This window comes from Argentina anserina, chromosome 6 (assembly GCF_933775445.1).
Source record: "Argentina anserina chromosome 6, drPotAnse1.1, whole genome shotgun sequence".
In the NCBI taxonomy this organism is placed as follows: Eukaryota; Viridiplantae; Streptophyta; class Magnoliopsida; order Rosales; family Rosaceae; genus Argentina; species Argentina anserina.
The window spans coordinates 12,530,499-12,544,129 of record NC_065877.1 but is presented as its reverse complement, the minus strand read 5'-3'; the positions used below and the strand labels follow the sequence as shown (position 1 = coordinate 12,544,129).

Below are 13,631 nucleotides of genomic sequence, written 5' to 3'. Positions count from 1 at the left end.
CTCCGGCTTCAGCCATACCGGTAGAAGAGCATCCCCAGGAGACCTGCACACAAACTAGCTCCTCGATTTTATGGTCCATTTCAAATCAAACAGAAAATTGGCACAGTAGCTTACCGTTTGGACCTTCCGTCTAACTCCAAGCTGCACCTAGTCTTCCATGTGTCCCTTTTGAAGAAAAGGACTGGAGATCACGCACCAGTGGCCGGAACCTTGCCCCAATTTGATCAAACCGGTGAAATTGTGATGGAACCATTGAAAGTTCTGGATATGGGCTCAAGGAAACGCCATGGCCGCACCATCACTACCTGGTTGGTCCAGTGGAAGGGATTTACAGAGGATGATGCTACTTGGGAGGATGCTTTCGCCATGGCAAACAAGTATCTGATTTTCTACACCTCGGGTCAGGTTGCATCTCAAGGGGAGGGGGGGTACTTGTTGAGACTCATGGGGTATTGCTCTGCTGAGGCCCAAGCTATGTTAGCCCAGTTTTTATCTATGTCAGTATTGTCCAGATATGGACCTATATATAGTTTCCTATGTACTGCATTTGAGGCATGAATGATAATGATCGTTATTTCCTACCTTCTGTTTATTTTCTTCTCTGCATTTACATTTCAGTGCTCTAAACCTTCAATTACATCTCCAATTTAAACTCAAATTCAAACCATGATTTATGAGCTCAACATAGTACTAGATCTATCACTTGAGTCCTAACCGGCTTAAGATCTTACAGTTAGATCCCCTAAAAGCCGATCGGAAACCTTGAGAGGAAAACCATCACACTTTAAAGACAAACATTGATATTGTCTTTATACAGCCTTCGCATGCACCCCACCTTCGAGGTTGGCATCTACCAGGCTGATGTCTCTGCCACGCCGCTATAAACTCAAAACCCTAGGTCGAGACCTAGAGAGAAGAGAGCGTTCTCTCCCATGAATATTGTTGCTATGGCATGCTTCCCTTGAACTATAAACTAATTATGGGCGAGCTGGTTGTCAGGCAAAGTATAGCAAACATTAGTTTATTTGGCATTTATAAAGAGTGTAAGAGTAAACTATGGAAATTGCTAAGTTGTATGTGAGGGTGATAATTTTTCTTCTTCTTTAATTTCTATGAGTATCTAAGTAAGGGAAGGATTAAGAGCAACTCTAACAACTTTTCTATACCTTAAATTTTCTCCATTTTAGAGAAAATTTGGCTGTTTTGCTCCAACGTATAGTTTCTCTAAACACATTTAAAAAAAAGATAATTTGATGAGGGGACAAACTATCATTCTCTATATTTACAGTAATCTTTATAATTATAGACTAGTATTCAACTAGGATTCTATAGGATTTTCTTGTATTTTAGGAATCTTTTGAAATCTTGTGGTATTCAATTAAAATTTTAAACAATCCATTGAAATCTCAAGGTATTCAATTAAGATTTCAAAAACTCATATGAATTCTGGTGGTATTCAAAAATAGATTGATTTTGAATGATTTCATTTATTAGTTGATTTTGTAGGATTTTAAAGTATTTTTACACTATATCATGCTTGTTAGAAATCAAGCATCTAGACATGAGATTTTGATGTATAATCTCTCTCTCTCTCTCTCTCTCTCTCTCTCAATAAGATTGAAAAAATTTATGTTCTTAATCATGTGTTTTATTTTAATTGCTCAAATCAATTTTCTGGGTTTTTCTTATATTTTGGTATAATTGTTGTAGGCAAAAAAGAAATTATGGTTGTTTTTATAATTGTACTAATAGTTGTTTTGCTAAAAAAATCAATTGTATAACAATCAAATTTCAGATTTTAGGATACTATTGAATGTTAATTGAGTGAAAGTTTATAAAATTGTTATTATATCTTTGATCCTCATTCAAGATAGTTGCACCTTTGTGATATTGATCTTGTACCTTTGTTTTATCGATGCTCATGGAAGTTTATAGAATTGAATCAAACTCATGTGACTTTAGGATTATGTAAAAATGAGATATTAATCCCTAATAATATATAGGGATGTTTGTTATTGCTTAACATGTATGTATAAAATTAATAAGGATGTAAATAACTAGTAAATCTTGCCAACATACTATCGTAAAATCTATTAAAATCTTCCAAATACAATACAATAGATTCTTCTCAAATCCATACAGAGTTTAAATAATCAATGGATTATGCAATTCAGTAAAACTCCACGGATTATAAGAATTCAAACAAAATCATTTGAAATCTAGATTGAATACACCCCCTTAGAGTGTATAATTTACCATCATGTCTATTCAACAATAGATAAAGAGAAATATAGTTTAATAAACACCGGACAACTTGTGTAGTTTATTAATATAATACATATATATATATTTTTTTTTTAAGTAAGGCGACTTTCTCATGAAAGAAAATAAATCTCAATTAATTGTACATTCTATTGTTTAGTTGACTTATATGTAGAATTCTTGGCCCAATATATCGGTCATGGAAATGTAGAATGTTGCCATCTTGAACATATTTGGTTATATTTTGTTTGTATTTGTGATTGGGGAGCTTTAATTCCCACATAAACTTACGTGATACCCTCATACTCACCTAGCTAGGTAGCTCTCATATGCATTCTGCATTTCTGTCATAAGCATCTAGAAATCACCTTTTGACAATTTCTTGATTCTTCTTCTTTGTGGAGGTACATGTAACGTTACTGGGAGGGTATGTATCATAAATACGGGAATCAATTCATCCTTGATGTAGATCGATGTATAAGTGAAGGGAAATGTCAGGGTTGGAAAGGAGCTATAAACTGAAGAACTAGATTTAGTTTAAAATAGGTCAGTAGCCCAGTTTAACTGCAAACATTATGGGCCAGCTTCCAACTCATTGTCGGATCATACACCAATCATGGTCAAGCTATTCTCGAATAGTGTGTATATATATATATAAACATAATAACATATTATTCAAAAATTGACTAGTAATTATATAAAAATGAATTATCTATCTGCGATTTTGAGGTAGGTATCTGCAATTCTGCAGATGAGTCTCTCCCTCACCTTTTTAGGGACTGCAATTTTGCCAAACAGGTTTGGAATGACATTCCTAAACCATCTTCAATTGTCAATACTTTTAGCTTGGATTGGAATAGTTGACTTAATGCTCAACTCAGCTGCAATTCTCTTACTCACAAGGGTATTAAATGGTGTAAATCTTTTTATTGGAGCTTGCTGGTTTCTATGGAAATAGAGTAACAAGGAGATTTTTGAGCCAAGTTTTACTTATCCCATTAATCATGGGAAAGTTATTATTGATGCTACTGTGTAATGGAAGAATGTTGTTCTAAGGTCTAAAATTACTGCATCTTGTGATTTTAATATGTTCTCTTGGGTAGCCCCCTGAATACTTCTTAAAGCTTAATGTTGATGGTACCAGGGTTGGTTCCTCTGGCAAAATTGGTGCAGGGGAGTCATTAGGGATCATGATGGTAGTTGGACTTAAGGTTTTCATATTAATCTTGGTATTGGAGCTATTATTGATGCAGAAGCTTGGGGATTGTACTATGGTCTTCCACTAGCTAAAAATCTTAATATCTTAAATTTGGAGGTTGAATCTGATTCTGCTATCTTAATTAATCTCCTCAAAAATCTTAAAAATCTTCTGCTATCTTAATTAATCTAATTCCACTAGCTTTCTCTTCACCCTCTTGGATCTTTGATCACTGGTTGCCAACATCTTCCCTCCTTCATGGATAACACAAAGATTAGCCACATTTTCAGAGAATGCAATATGATTGCCTATTCTCTTGCTAAGAGAAGCATTGATCATGCTCTTGGTGACCTTTGAGGAACCTCCTGCTCATGCCATTTGAGCTTTCATGGAAGATCTTGACAGTGTTGCTAGACCTAGAAGAACTATTTCTTCTTTGTTTAGTTTCTTTTCTTTTTGGGCCTATGTGCCCCATTGTAACAAAAAAAAAAGAATTTGAGGTAGGTTGATCATAACACAAAGGAATGTCACTCTCACTCCTCTCTAGGGTTTTGAGCGAGTGAGCATAAAGATATGCGTCGAATCCGGTGTAGATTTCTTTGTTGACGGTGTGTGGGTTAAAAGACTTTGTGTGGAGATGGTAGTAGGATGTGGTTGAGCTCAGCGAGAGACTCAGATCAATCTTGCAGGAATACTTGGCTTATGAGTTTTGATATGAGATCGGGGATTGATGATCATCTTGCAATTGGTGGATAGCCCAGCCCCTCATAGGTGTGAAGTCGGGCTCGTCTACAAAAGGTGGCAAAGAATCTAGGCGGCGACCTTGATCAGCAACTTCGTGATCAAGATGAGTACCTACGGAGGTCATCCTCTAGACTAATGACTGAAATATCCATAATTTTCTCGATATTTCTGTGAAAGTTTCCATTTTTTAGCATATAGATATATATGTTGCATACCAAGCATTTTTTGAATGAAATTTTTGAAATTTCTCGATATTTCATGATATATCCGGATGCTTCGAAATTTCCCTATATTTTCATAATATCATTGTTTAGGAGAATCGAACTTCCGATCCATCTTTTTGCAAGTACAAAGTTAGTCAACTGTACTACACTAACTTATTGTTATATATAGTTCTTTTTATTATATTTTACATTCTATGTCTCAACATTCACCTAAAATTGAAATAAAACCGAACTAGTTGTTGAGGGGAATCAAACCTCTTTGATCTAGGAGAAAGCAATCATGACTCTTACCCTTATGGGAAAATTCAACATGCCTTATCCACTATATTTATTCTTTAATGAGATGCAATTAAGTGAAAACATATAGAAACAATCTGATGCACAATCTTCATAAAGCTATGGTTATGGTCAATGTCGAAAATTATTCGATCCGAATGAGAACTACCAGTACCACAACCCACAGTCTATAAAGATAATGTATCATTTAATAACTATTCTTCACAATATACTCAGGGTTTTACTCAAGGACCATAATGAAGATAGTGAAAATTTTGTACCTCATAGATCATTTATGTGGTTCTAAATCACTCATGTAATTTTGTGTTTAATGTATCATATGTAAATAAGGCGTGATGATTTAGCCTCCTATTGGGTATATATATATATATATATTTTTTTTAAGTAAATTTTTAATAATGTTCGACGATTATTTCAACTCAAATTACTATAACTCACTATAAACTAATAGTTATATAATAATTTTTTATGACATATAGTAGATAATTGATCAAATAAACATTTCTCAAAGTTTCATTCAAAATTTCAATGTTTTTATATAAATTTCGATCAATTACCTAATTATTTTTTAAAATCAAAATTTCCTTGAAATTATGGAAATTTCTAATTTTCGGATCCTCGATATTTCCATTCTCGCATAAATTTTAGTCATTACTCTGGACAACACATTATGGGCTTGGAGGGAGACTATTGAAGCCGTGGTATGAACTTGGGCCTTAGGGTATAGGTTTAAGCTTGGGTTTGGGTTGGTCTTGGGCTCGAGGGGAGTCGGCCCCTAATTTCATCATAGTGCAGCTCTTATGTGAGCAGTTAATTCTATGAATCTTCTATGTAGAGGTCAGAAGGTGTAGACGTATCTGTACCACATATGCATGTTAGGACAAAGTAGCTAATCTAGATCCATTAGTTCGTAGTGGAGGGTTTTGCTTAGTGGTATATGAATTTTGCTAAACTTTGAGTGTATCAACCACTTTACTATAGGAATAATGTTCTGTATCCAAAAAAATACAAGATGTTACCCTCAAAGTTTATAGATCCAAACCTAAGCCCTTGAATCCTTATGCGCCCCTCGTTTGGAATATCATATGTATTTTTTCTATATATACACCTTTTTTTGTCTTGTGTTATTCCATATGTGGCCTGATGAGATTAAATGTTGTTGTATTGCAGATGGCTTGCACTCGTAACGCATTGAAATTCTTCACCAAGAGAGGAGGAATGACCTCAAGGTCAGAAACTGACTGAAAGTTGTGGTTATAATTACACCACTTAGACAACTGAACATTCACTAGAATTTTCGCATATAATTACATCTTTACCATTTACTCTAATAGTTCCGTCGTTCATAGTCAAATCCCTATAATTAAAACCTAGTTGGGAGAGTCAATCCATCTACGGATGCAGTCAAACACTCGAAAAGGATGACGCTTGTAAAGGGGTGCGACCCCAATATGCCAAATCCTTTATAAAAAAAACTAGCGTTGCTTTCCCTAGAAATGAAATCATTTTCAATGATTTTACAAGCTGAGAATTGTTAGGAAGTTTTGTTCTAATGCAAGGGTGAGCGATTCTCAATAACTAGAACTACCCGAACCATAAAGTTTCTTAAGACTCATCAAACAGATTACAACTCCGAGACACCAAACAAATTCCATTCTCTCGGGTTTGGCCTCCTTTCCGGCAGGGCCACCTCAGATGACTCCAACCGTTGAGTCCGGGGCTCCTAATGAGAAATTTTCAATCTCACTAAAAGGCCGGGAGGTTTGGATTTTGGGCTTTTGCAATATTTTGTATGATGGGGGTAGGCGATTACTATTGCCAGCAGGCCCAGCACCATCTTCAAAGTTATCGAATGTTACAACAAACGAACCGTTGAATTCAACATGCAATTTGAAGAACGAAGCCACCGGGCAGTGACTAAATGAGCTAGTGAAGGAGATGAAATTGGCGGCTAAAGAAGAAGAAAGTAGGAGGACCGTAGTTTAGGGAATGAGAATCAAATGTATCATGGTTTTATGTAATTTTTATAATTTTAATGAAATTAAAGTTTTTTGTGACGATTGTCTCTTAATTTTAATTTTTTAAGTTTGAAGCTTTTGGAAGGCTGAGGTGCCACATGGGATTGGGATTTGGGAGTGACGGTTTTTGGGAGGAGATGGAATCGGAGTTAGGTTTAATAGAGCAGCAATCAATCAACAGTCGAAGCTTTTAGAAGCTTTGGACGAATTGCCGGAGTGTTATTTAAGGGATTCTTTTTGTATATACACTAAATTAGTGGCTTGGGCTTGAGTCAGTTGAGTGAATACAACCAAGGTAAGACCCCAGTTTTGGGCCCCAAATGCTATCAAACACCCGCACTCCATCACTGAGAGAGAGAGAGAGAGAACCGAGAGGCCTAGACACAGACTCAGAGAGGAGGCGAGACTGTGAATTACCGGGTTGCTTGCTGCTGCGAAATCAAATCACCCCAGAATCCAATTCTTTTTACGGGAATAAAGGGTATCAATCCCCAACTTCGTTAATCTCTTCAGTTTGATTTTGCTTTGCATTTGTTTTTACTTTGTCGTCTCACTAGTTATTTTTGTGGGCAATACGTACTCTCTATTTTCCTTTCGCTATTCTCTGAACTTGGATTTTTTTTCTTGCTTTTAGTTCCTCATGCTTTGACGTCTTCTTGTCCACTAGAAAGTACTGTGTCTGGGTTTCTCTCTAGTTGGAAATTGTATATTCATTTTCAATTCCTTTCCTAAAGAGGTTTCTCTTTTTGGTGAATTTGGGATACTACTGGGTGAAAGATGCCTTCAGAAGATTCAGGCTAGCTTTTAATATCTTGGGTTTTTATGAGTGATAGTTGGCATGAGTGCCCAGTTTTTGTCAGAATCTCATTTGCTGAGTTTCTGCACTTTTTTTTTTTGCATGTTTGTTTGTCACCTATGGATCCCATTACTTGGTGTATGTTTAGCTGCACAATGAACATAGAAAAACTGTAATTCAAGAACTATTCCTGGTAAAGAAACAATTCTATTTTCTGTTCTTTCTGTCACTTGATGTTTGAATAAATTGGATGTTTATACTTGTATTTTGCATAGCTAATAGTTCAAGTGCCCCACATTTATATTTAAGCTGGTAGTTAGTCATTTGCTATTGGTGAAGTGAATCAAACGATGGCATAGTTGAAATTTAAAACGTAACAAGAACTCTGAAATTATCGGCTGTACATTTGATGGTTGTAGTAGAAGTTAGTACAATACAAGAACGCTGATACTAATTTGGTATTCATGAGGTCGGTTTTACTAGTGAGCTCATTTTATACTGGTATCATCCAATTCGTATAGAATCTGGTATCTAATACAATTTCTTGGTGCTAACAATTTGGTTTATCATGTTCATATGCAGATAACATGATGTGTTCATAATGCGTTTATAGTGTTTAATGCTTCAATGGAGTCTAATACTTCGACGGAGTCTCCAGTAAGCTTTGCTTATAGTTTTGTTTTCTTTATAGCTGTTTTCCTTGTTGAATTTATGCATTCAGTCATACTTGGGACAAAGGGTAGATGAAACTGCTTTATTCATTGTTTGTCTTTCTGAGATTGGTATATCACACTGACACAGTAAGAGGTTTGATTTCTGTGAAAATTAACATTTTACTAACTGATGACTTCGTACATAGAAATGATAGAATCAAACAACCTAGAAATTCCATGTTTTGGCCTCACAACAATGTTTCATCACTTTGTTTTCCTGTTTATATATTCTACTCTGTTATTCGTAGCATCAGTTTTAACAAATTGTATTTGATTCAGGGTTGTGAAACAAGGGCTCCTACCAGGATTGGGGACCGATCAAATAGTGATGTCGTGGTGAGAATAAGAACACAGGATACCTGGGATGAATGGTTATATTGTCACTCCCACATCCTCATAGAAAAGAGCAAGTATTTTGCTGATCGCCTATCTGATAGTTGGCCAACCTGTCAAATTCTTGACTCACGCAACTGTGTTGAGGTTTACTGCCAGGATTCAGATTTTGACTATCATGTTAGTGTCCTCCGTCTTCTCTATGTGTTGATAGATGGCTCAGTTGATGACATGTGGCATGGTGTTAAAAATGCCCTTGGAATTCTCCAAGTAGCTGTCAAGCTTGAATGTCCCCAAATAATCAGTGCGTGTGTGAAGTATGTGGAAGCAGTCTCTTGGGAAGAGTCTGAGGAGGAGGAGATTTTAAAAATCATACCACGCATGGGTCCACAAGCTGAACCTATTCTTGCCCGCCTCCAACCAGTCACTCAATCTGCAATCATGGGAATCTTTTTCTCAACCATCCAGTTTGCCACGTCTTCCCCTCCTCCAATCATGAATGATCTCAAGACTTCAGCACAGGAGCAGCTTGAGTACATGCTAACAGAAGATGATGATTCCCCTCTCTTGGCAGCTGATGATGAAATAAAATCTGAGGTAAAAGAATGTGTAAAGAGACTATTTGATAGATTTAATAATCAATTGGAAGCTTTGTTATGTGAAATGGAATTATTTTCTGATAGGGGAAAGATACTATCATTTCAATCGCTTTTATCAGATTTATCATGGGCATGTCAGATTTTAACCAAGTTGGAAATTATGAGAGAATTCGTCTGCAACTGGACAGATGCATCAGATAAAATAGTTATGGTTGTCAAGCAAGCAAGTCCCACAACTGAGCTAATTGAGTCTAAGCTGAAGGTTATTGAGGTTGCAGCAAAGGTTCTAGAGGCCATAGGTTATGGCACTGTGATTTTGCCAACAGCAAAACGGCTTCATATGGTCAATGTATGGCTTCCTTTTGTGAGGGTTACAAAACCTCTTATTGATTCTGTGGTGGCAGCCACTGGTGATGAAGCTCCAGCATTTAAAATGGATGGTGAACTATGGCAATCCTTAGAATCCACATTTGTTTCTCTAATTCTTGCACTGCCATCCACTGAGCAGGCAGGGATATTGACGGAATGGCTAGGGAATGAGCATATTGAATATCCTGACCTTACTGAAGCATTTGAGGTGTGGTGTTACAGGTCCAAAGTTGCGAAAAGGAGACTATCAGTGATAGCTGTGAACCATGACAAGATCGATACACATTAAGTAAGTAATCTCTTCTATTGGCTTTTGCAACCTGTTCATTTCCTAACTCTTGAACATCCTTTCCTAAACCAATATATTCGCAATATCTAAAGCGGAGAGGGTATACATGAAAATCAGAATACATAGCACCTTCTTTAGCTAAGAAGCCTTTTTTTTTACCAGTACCATCTATATTCTGGTTTAGGGTGTCATGTCATGTGATTTTGGGTCCTGTAACTCCTGATTAATTGTAAAAATTGTAATTGATGGATTCTGTAAGTTAGTAGGCAATGAAAATTTAAGGTTTTATTTATGTACCCCTTTTTAAATTTGATCGAGTATGGATACCTTGTTTTAGCAGAGACAAGTTAGAACTTTTAGTTATGCTCTGTTGTGTACTTTTGTTCATTCTTCTGTAGAAAATTAATATAAGACTTGATCGGTAAGGCTCCAGTTTGCTTTTTTAAACAACTAGAAATATCTCTTTTGAGTTCTACTTGTCTTCATTCACCATTATAAAATAGGGAACCCTTGGCATAGAGAAGCAATCTTAAAACAGCTTAAAGAAAAGCAAGTATCTTAACAAACAAATGTTGCTTCCAAATACTTGGATGATAGAGATTTGTCGTTCTTGCTTTTTGTATAGAGCTTGCACTACAGATTCTCCATGTACACCCTTTCTTCCCATAGTGGTCTCTCTCTGCGTCTTAAGACTCTTCTTTCTATTTTCCACAAGCAGAAGATACACGTCGATCCTCGTTAATGCATTATCAAATCTAACACTTAAATATTGCTACCAATATCTTTATATTTTTCAGTTTGAGGGATATGCACTGACAGCTCTGTTATACTTTTTTAATAGGCTTACTTTCCAAGTATAAGGTTTCCCCAATAAACTATATTTACAGGTTCTAGAAACTACACTTCCAAAATTATTTTGTTGAAACTGTACTTCTTAGACTACTCTGATATTTTAGAGTTGAACTCTAAAATAAACATATTGGGGAAGACCGGCCTAAAATTTGAGAGTTGAACTCTTATTTAAAATTGCTTGTGAGCAGTTTAAAGAAGGTTAATTAGAGCCTCATCTTAGAAGTAAAGAGGATTGATGGGGGAACATATGTATAATTGTATATATACTGCAGTGAAGCATCTGTAGAAGAAGCAGGCTTATCATATGCCCCCCCCCCCCCCCCCCACACACACACACACACATAAATTGCGGGGATTCTCACCTTCCCCATCGACTTGACTCGATAATGGACAAGGGGACAAGTGAATCACCGCTTTTGTTACTCTTCTGAAGGGAGTGGAAGAAGGGACAGGGGTTAGCTCTGAAAATGTGTAGAGCCAAGTGAATTCATGTCTTAGTCGCGGGTAGTTATGGCATTAGCACAGGAGTGGAATATCCATCATGTAAACATCAGAAAATAGTGTCTTTTGCAGATAAATGGTTGTGTAACATATCAGTACAACATACATAAACTCATATCAACGTTGTATAATTTATCATCCTCCAACAACTATATATTACTTCCATCTAAAAAAATCAGAAAATTTGTAGAGTCAGAGCAAATTGTTGCTTCGAAGTACAGCGAATGTGCAAGAGGGGGAACCCTGAAATGAGGCAGTCCAGACCATCGAATGAATTTCCCAGTTCATCAACAGAACCTCTTCTTTGTCTTTGTGCTTGTATAGTTAATCAAAAAGCAACAAACAAACAATGATGGACAAATTATAAGTCTACTTAATTACTAATAATGAAAACAAATGAAACCCCAATCTACCAACTTTCACTCCCACAATATAACAGTATTGATGCAAGCTCTACAAAGAAAATCAATAATTAACCAGTGATGATCCAATGAAAAAAATACATAGCTCTTACCCCTTAACGACCAAATGAAACAACCAAACTAGAGGTCCCGTTCCAGAACCCACCTGCATCATTAAAAAAATTACACAACCCAAAAACAAATTAGCGAAAACCGAAGCAGCAAACACAGATAGGAGTTAATCAAAATCTCTCTATCATTTCAAAGTAAGGCTTACTTAATGTATAAAAAGACTGCATTAGGAAATTGTTACTCTAGGGTGGCAATTAATTGGTGACTATGGATGTTATTACTATGGAAATTTATTCGATTTTCTAGTTGCAAAGGTGTTATTCTCATCTTTTAGTTGGGTACCGGTTAGACACATTCAAGCTAAGATTATTAGGATTTAAAGTTTTTAAATTTCAATTCTTTGCTACTTCGTGATATCAATGGCAATCCATTGCCAGACTCTTTTTTAAGAATCCGGCATAATCGACGGGGATGCACAGCCGATAACATCTCTTTGCGCCTTGTCCCGATGAATACGGAACTTAGAGATCGTCTCTCCCTCTCTGTTGTGCAAAGACTGCAAACCACAACGGAACCCAGCCAGACTCCTTTTTCCAATATAAAACAAACGTAAAACAGAAGTAAAGAATTCTCAAATCAAAACTCAATTGGAGTAAATTCAATCTACGGGAGAATTTAAATCATGCTCATATGAAATTCACTCACTTGAATTGACATTGGTTACAAAATGAACCATAATTGGATATTATATTGAAAAAGAGTACATCGGAACACCTTGGGCTGCATCAGAAAGTTTGTTTAATATGAAATCAAATCATTTGGAAAAGCCACACAATCAAAAATATTGGGAAATTTCAGGACTCTTACCCACACTATTAGTTTTTTTCCTTAGATTCGTAGGCTTCTTCCTTAGCATAACTGATATCACACTGGCGGGAGAGAAAGAAAGAAGAGGTGGGGCCGAACATGAACACCAAATACGAAGCCAGGTAACATATGCATGGCCGGACCTGAGACTTCAAGACCTCAGGCGAGATCCGAAAACGGTGCCTTCTAGTAATTTAGTACAAAAAAACGTATAAATAATTTAGTACTAAACTACTCATTCATTCACCTAAATTCAAAAGCCTTGATAATTATTTTTGTATATCAATAATCAATTACAGTGGAGGCCGAAGAGAGTTCAAATCATTAAAAAAAAGTTATGATTCTAGAAGTTTTGAAGTATATATTCCATATATAACTAATTACATGTCTTTTAATTAACTCAGTACATGTGTTAACGTACAAATGACTGAATGAGTACAATCGTACATGTAATAATGAGCTCTAATTTTGTTAAAACTATTGAAGTGATAAGCATGTGTGGAGTCTTCTTTTGAGTATGTGATTTTATTAAGCTATAAAGGAGCTTAATCACCTACACCATGGTTTACTAATATAGAGTTTATAAAAAAAATTGGGCAATGATTTGGTGTTTGAGATGGCCGCTGCTACGGCCTCATCTCAGGTCTGGGCCTAAACATATGTGGGGTATTTTTTGAATTGCTCGAGCTGCGCCGAGCCAGGACGCACAAGTTCTATGAGAGGCACATCGCAAGGTTAAGCCAAAATTAACTGTTGAAGAGAAGGAGAAATTGGGAATGCACGTAACGGCTCAGCTATAGCCGACACTGTTCTTTAGCTGATGAACAGTGATTGGGAAATAGTATATAGGAAGTCAAAATTACAAGAATGGTACATAAACTATCATCTACTAATAATTAAGGGTACTCAACTTTCATATCAACAACATTAGTACGTGAACTATCGAATTCAAACAACTTTTCGTACATCTCCGTTAACTCACCATTACAACCATGTCATTACTAAAAATATGAAAGGGTGGTATTTACCTAATCTTAATCTTAACCTTATTTGATGCACTGATAGGCAAAAAAAGTCAGTTATCTCTAGATCTATG

At 36.1% G+C, this 13,631-nt stretch overlaps 1 protein-coding gene across 1 annotated transcript; it reads left to right on the top strand.

Moving 5' to 3' along the window:
• Positions 1–7,077: 7,077 nt before the first annotated feature.
• LOC126799044 (BTB/POZ domain-containing protein At3g05675) lies at positions 7,078–10,165 on the top strand. Its single transcript, XM_050526155.1, has 3 exons — positions 7,078–7,224; positions 8,122–8,196; positions 8,532–10,165. Exons 2-3 carry the CDS (start codon positions 8,167–8,169, stop codon positions 9,840–9,842), a joined length of 1,341 nt encoding a protein of 446 aa, XP_050382112.1. The 5' UTR covers positions 7,078–7,224; positions 8,122–8,166; the 3' UTR covers positions 9,843–10,165.
• Positions 10,166–13,631: the final 3,466 nt, after the last annotated feature.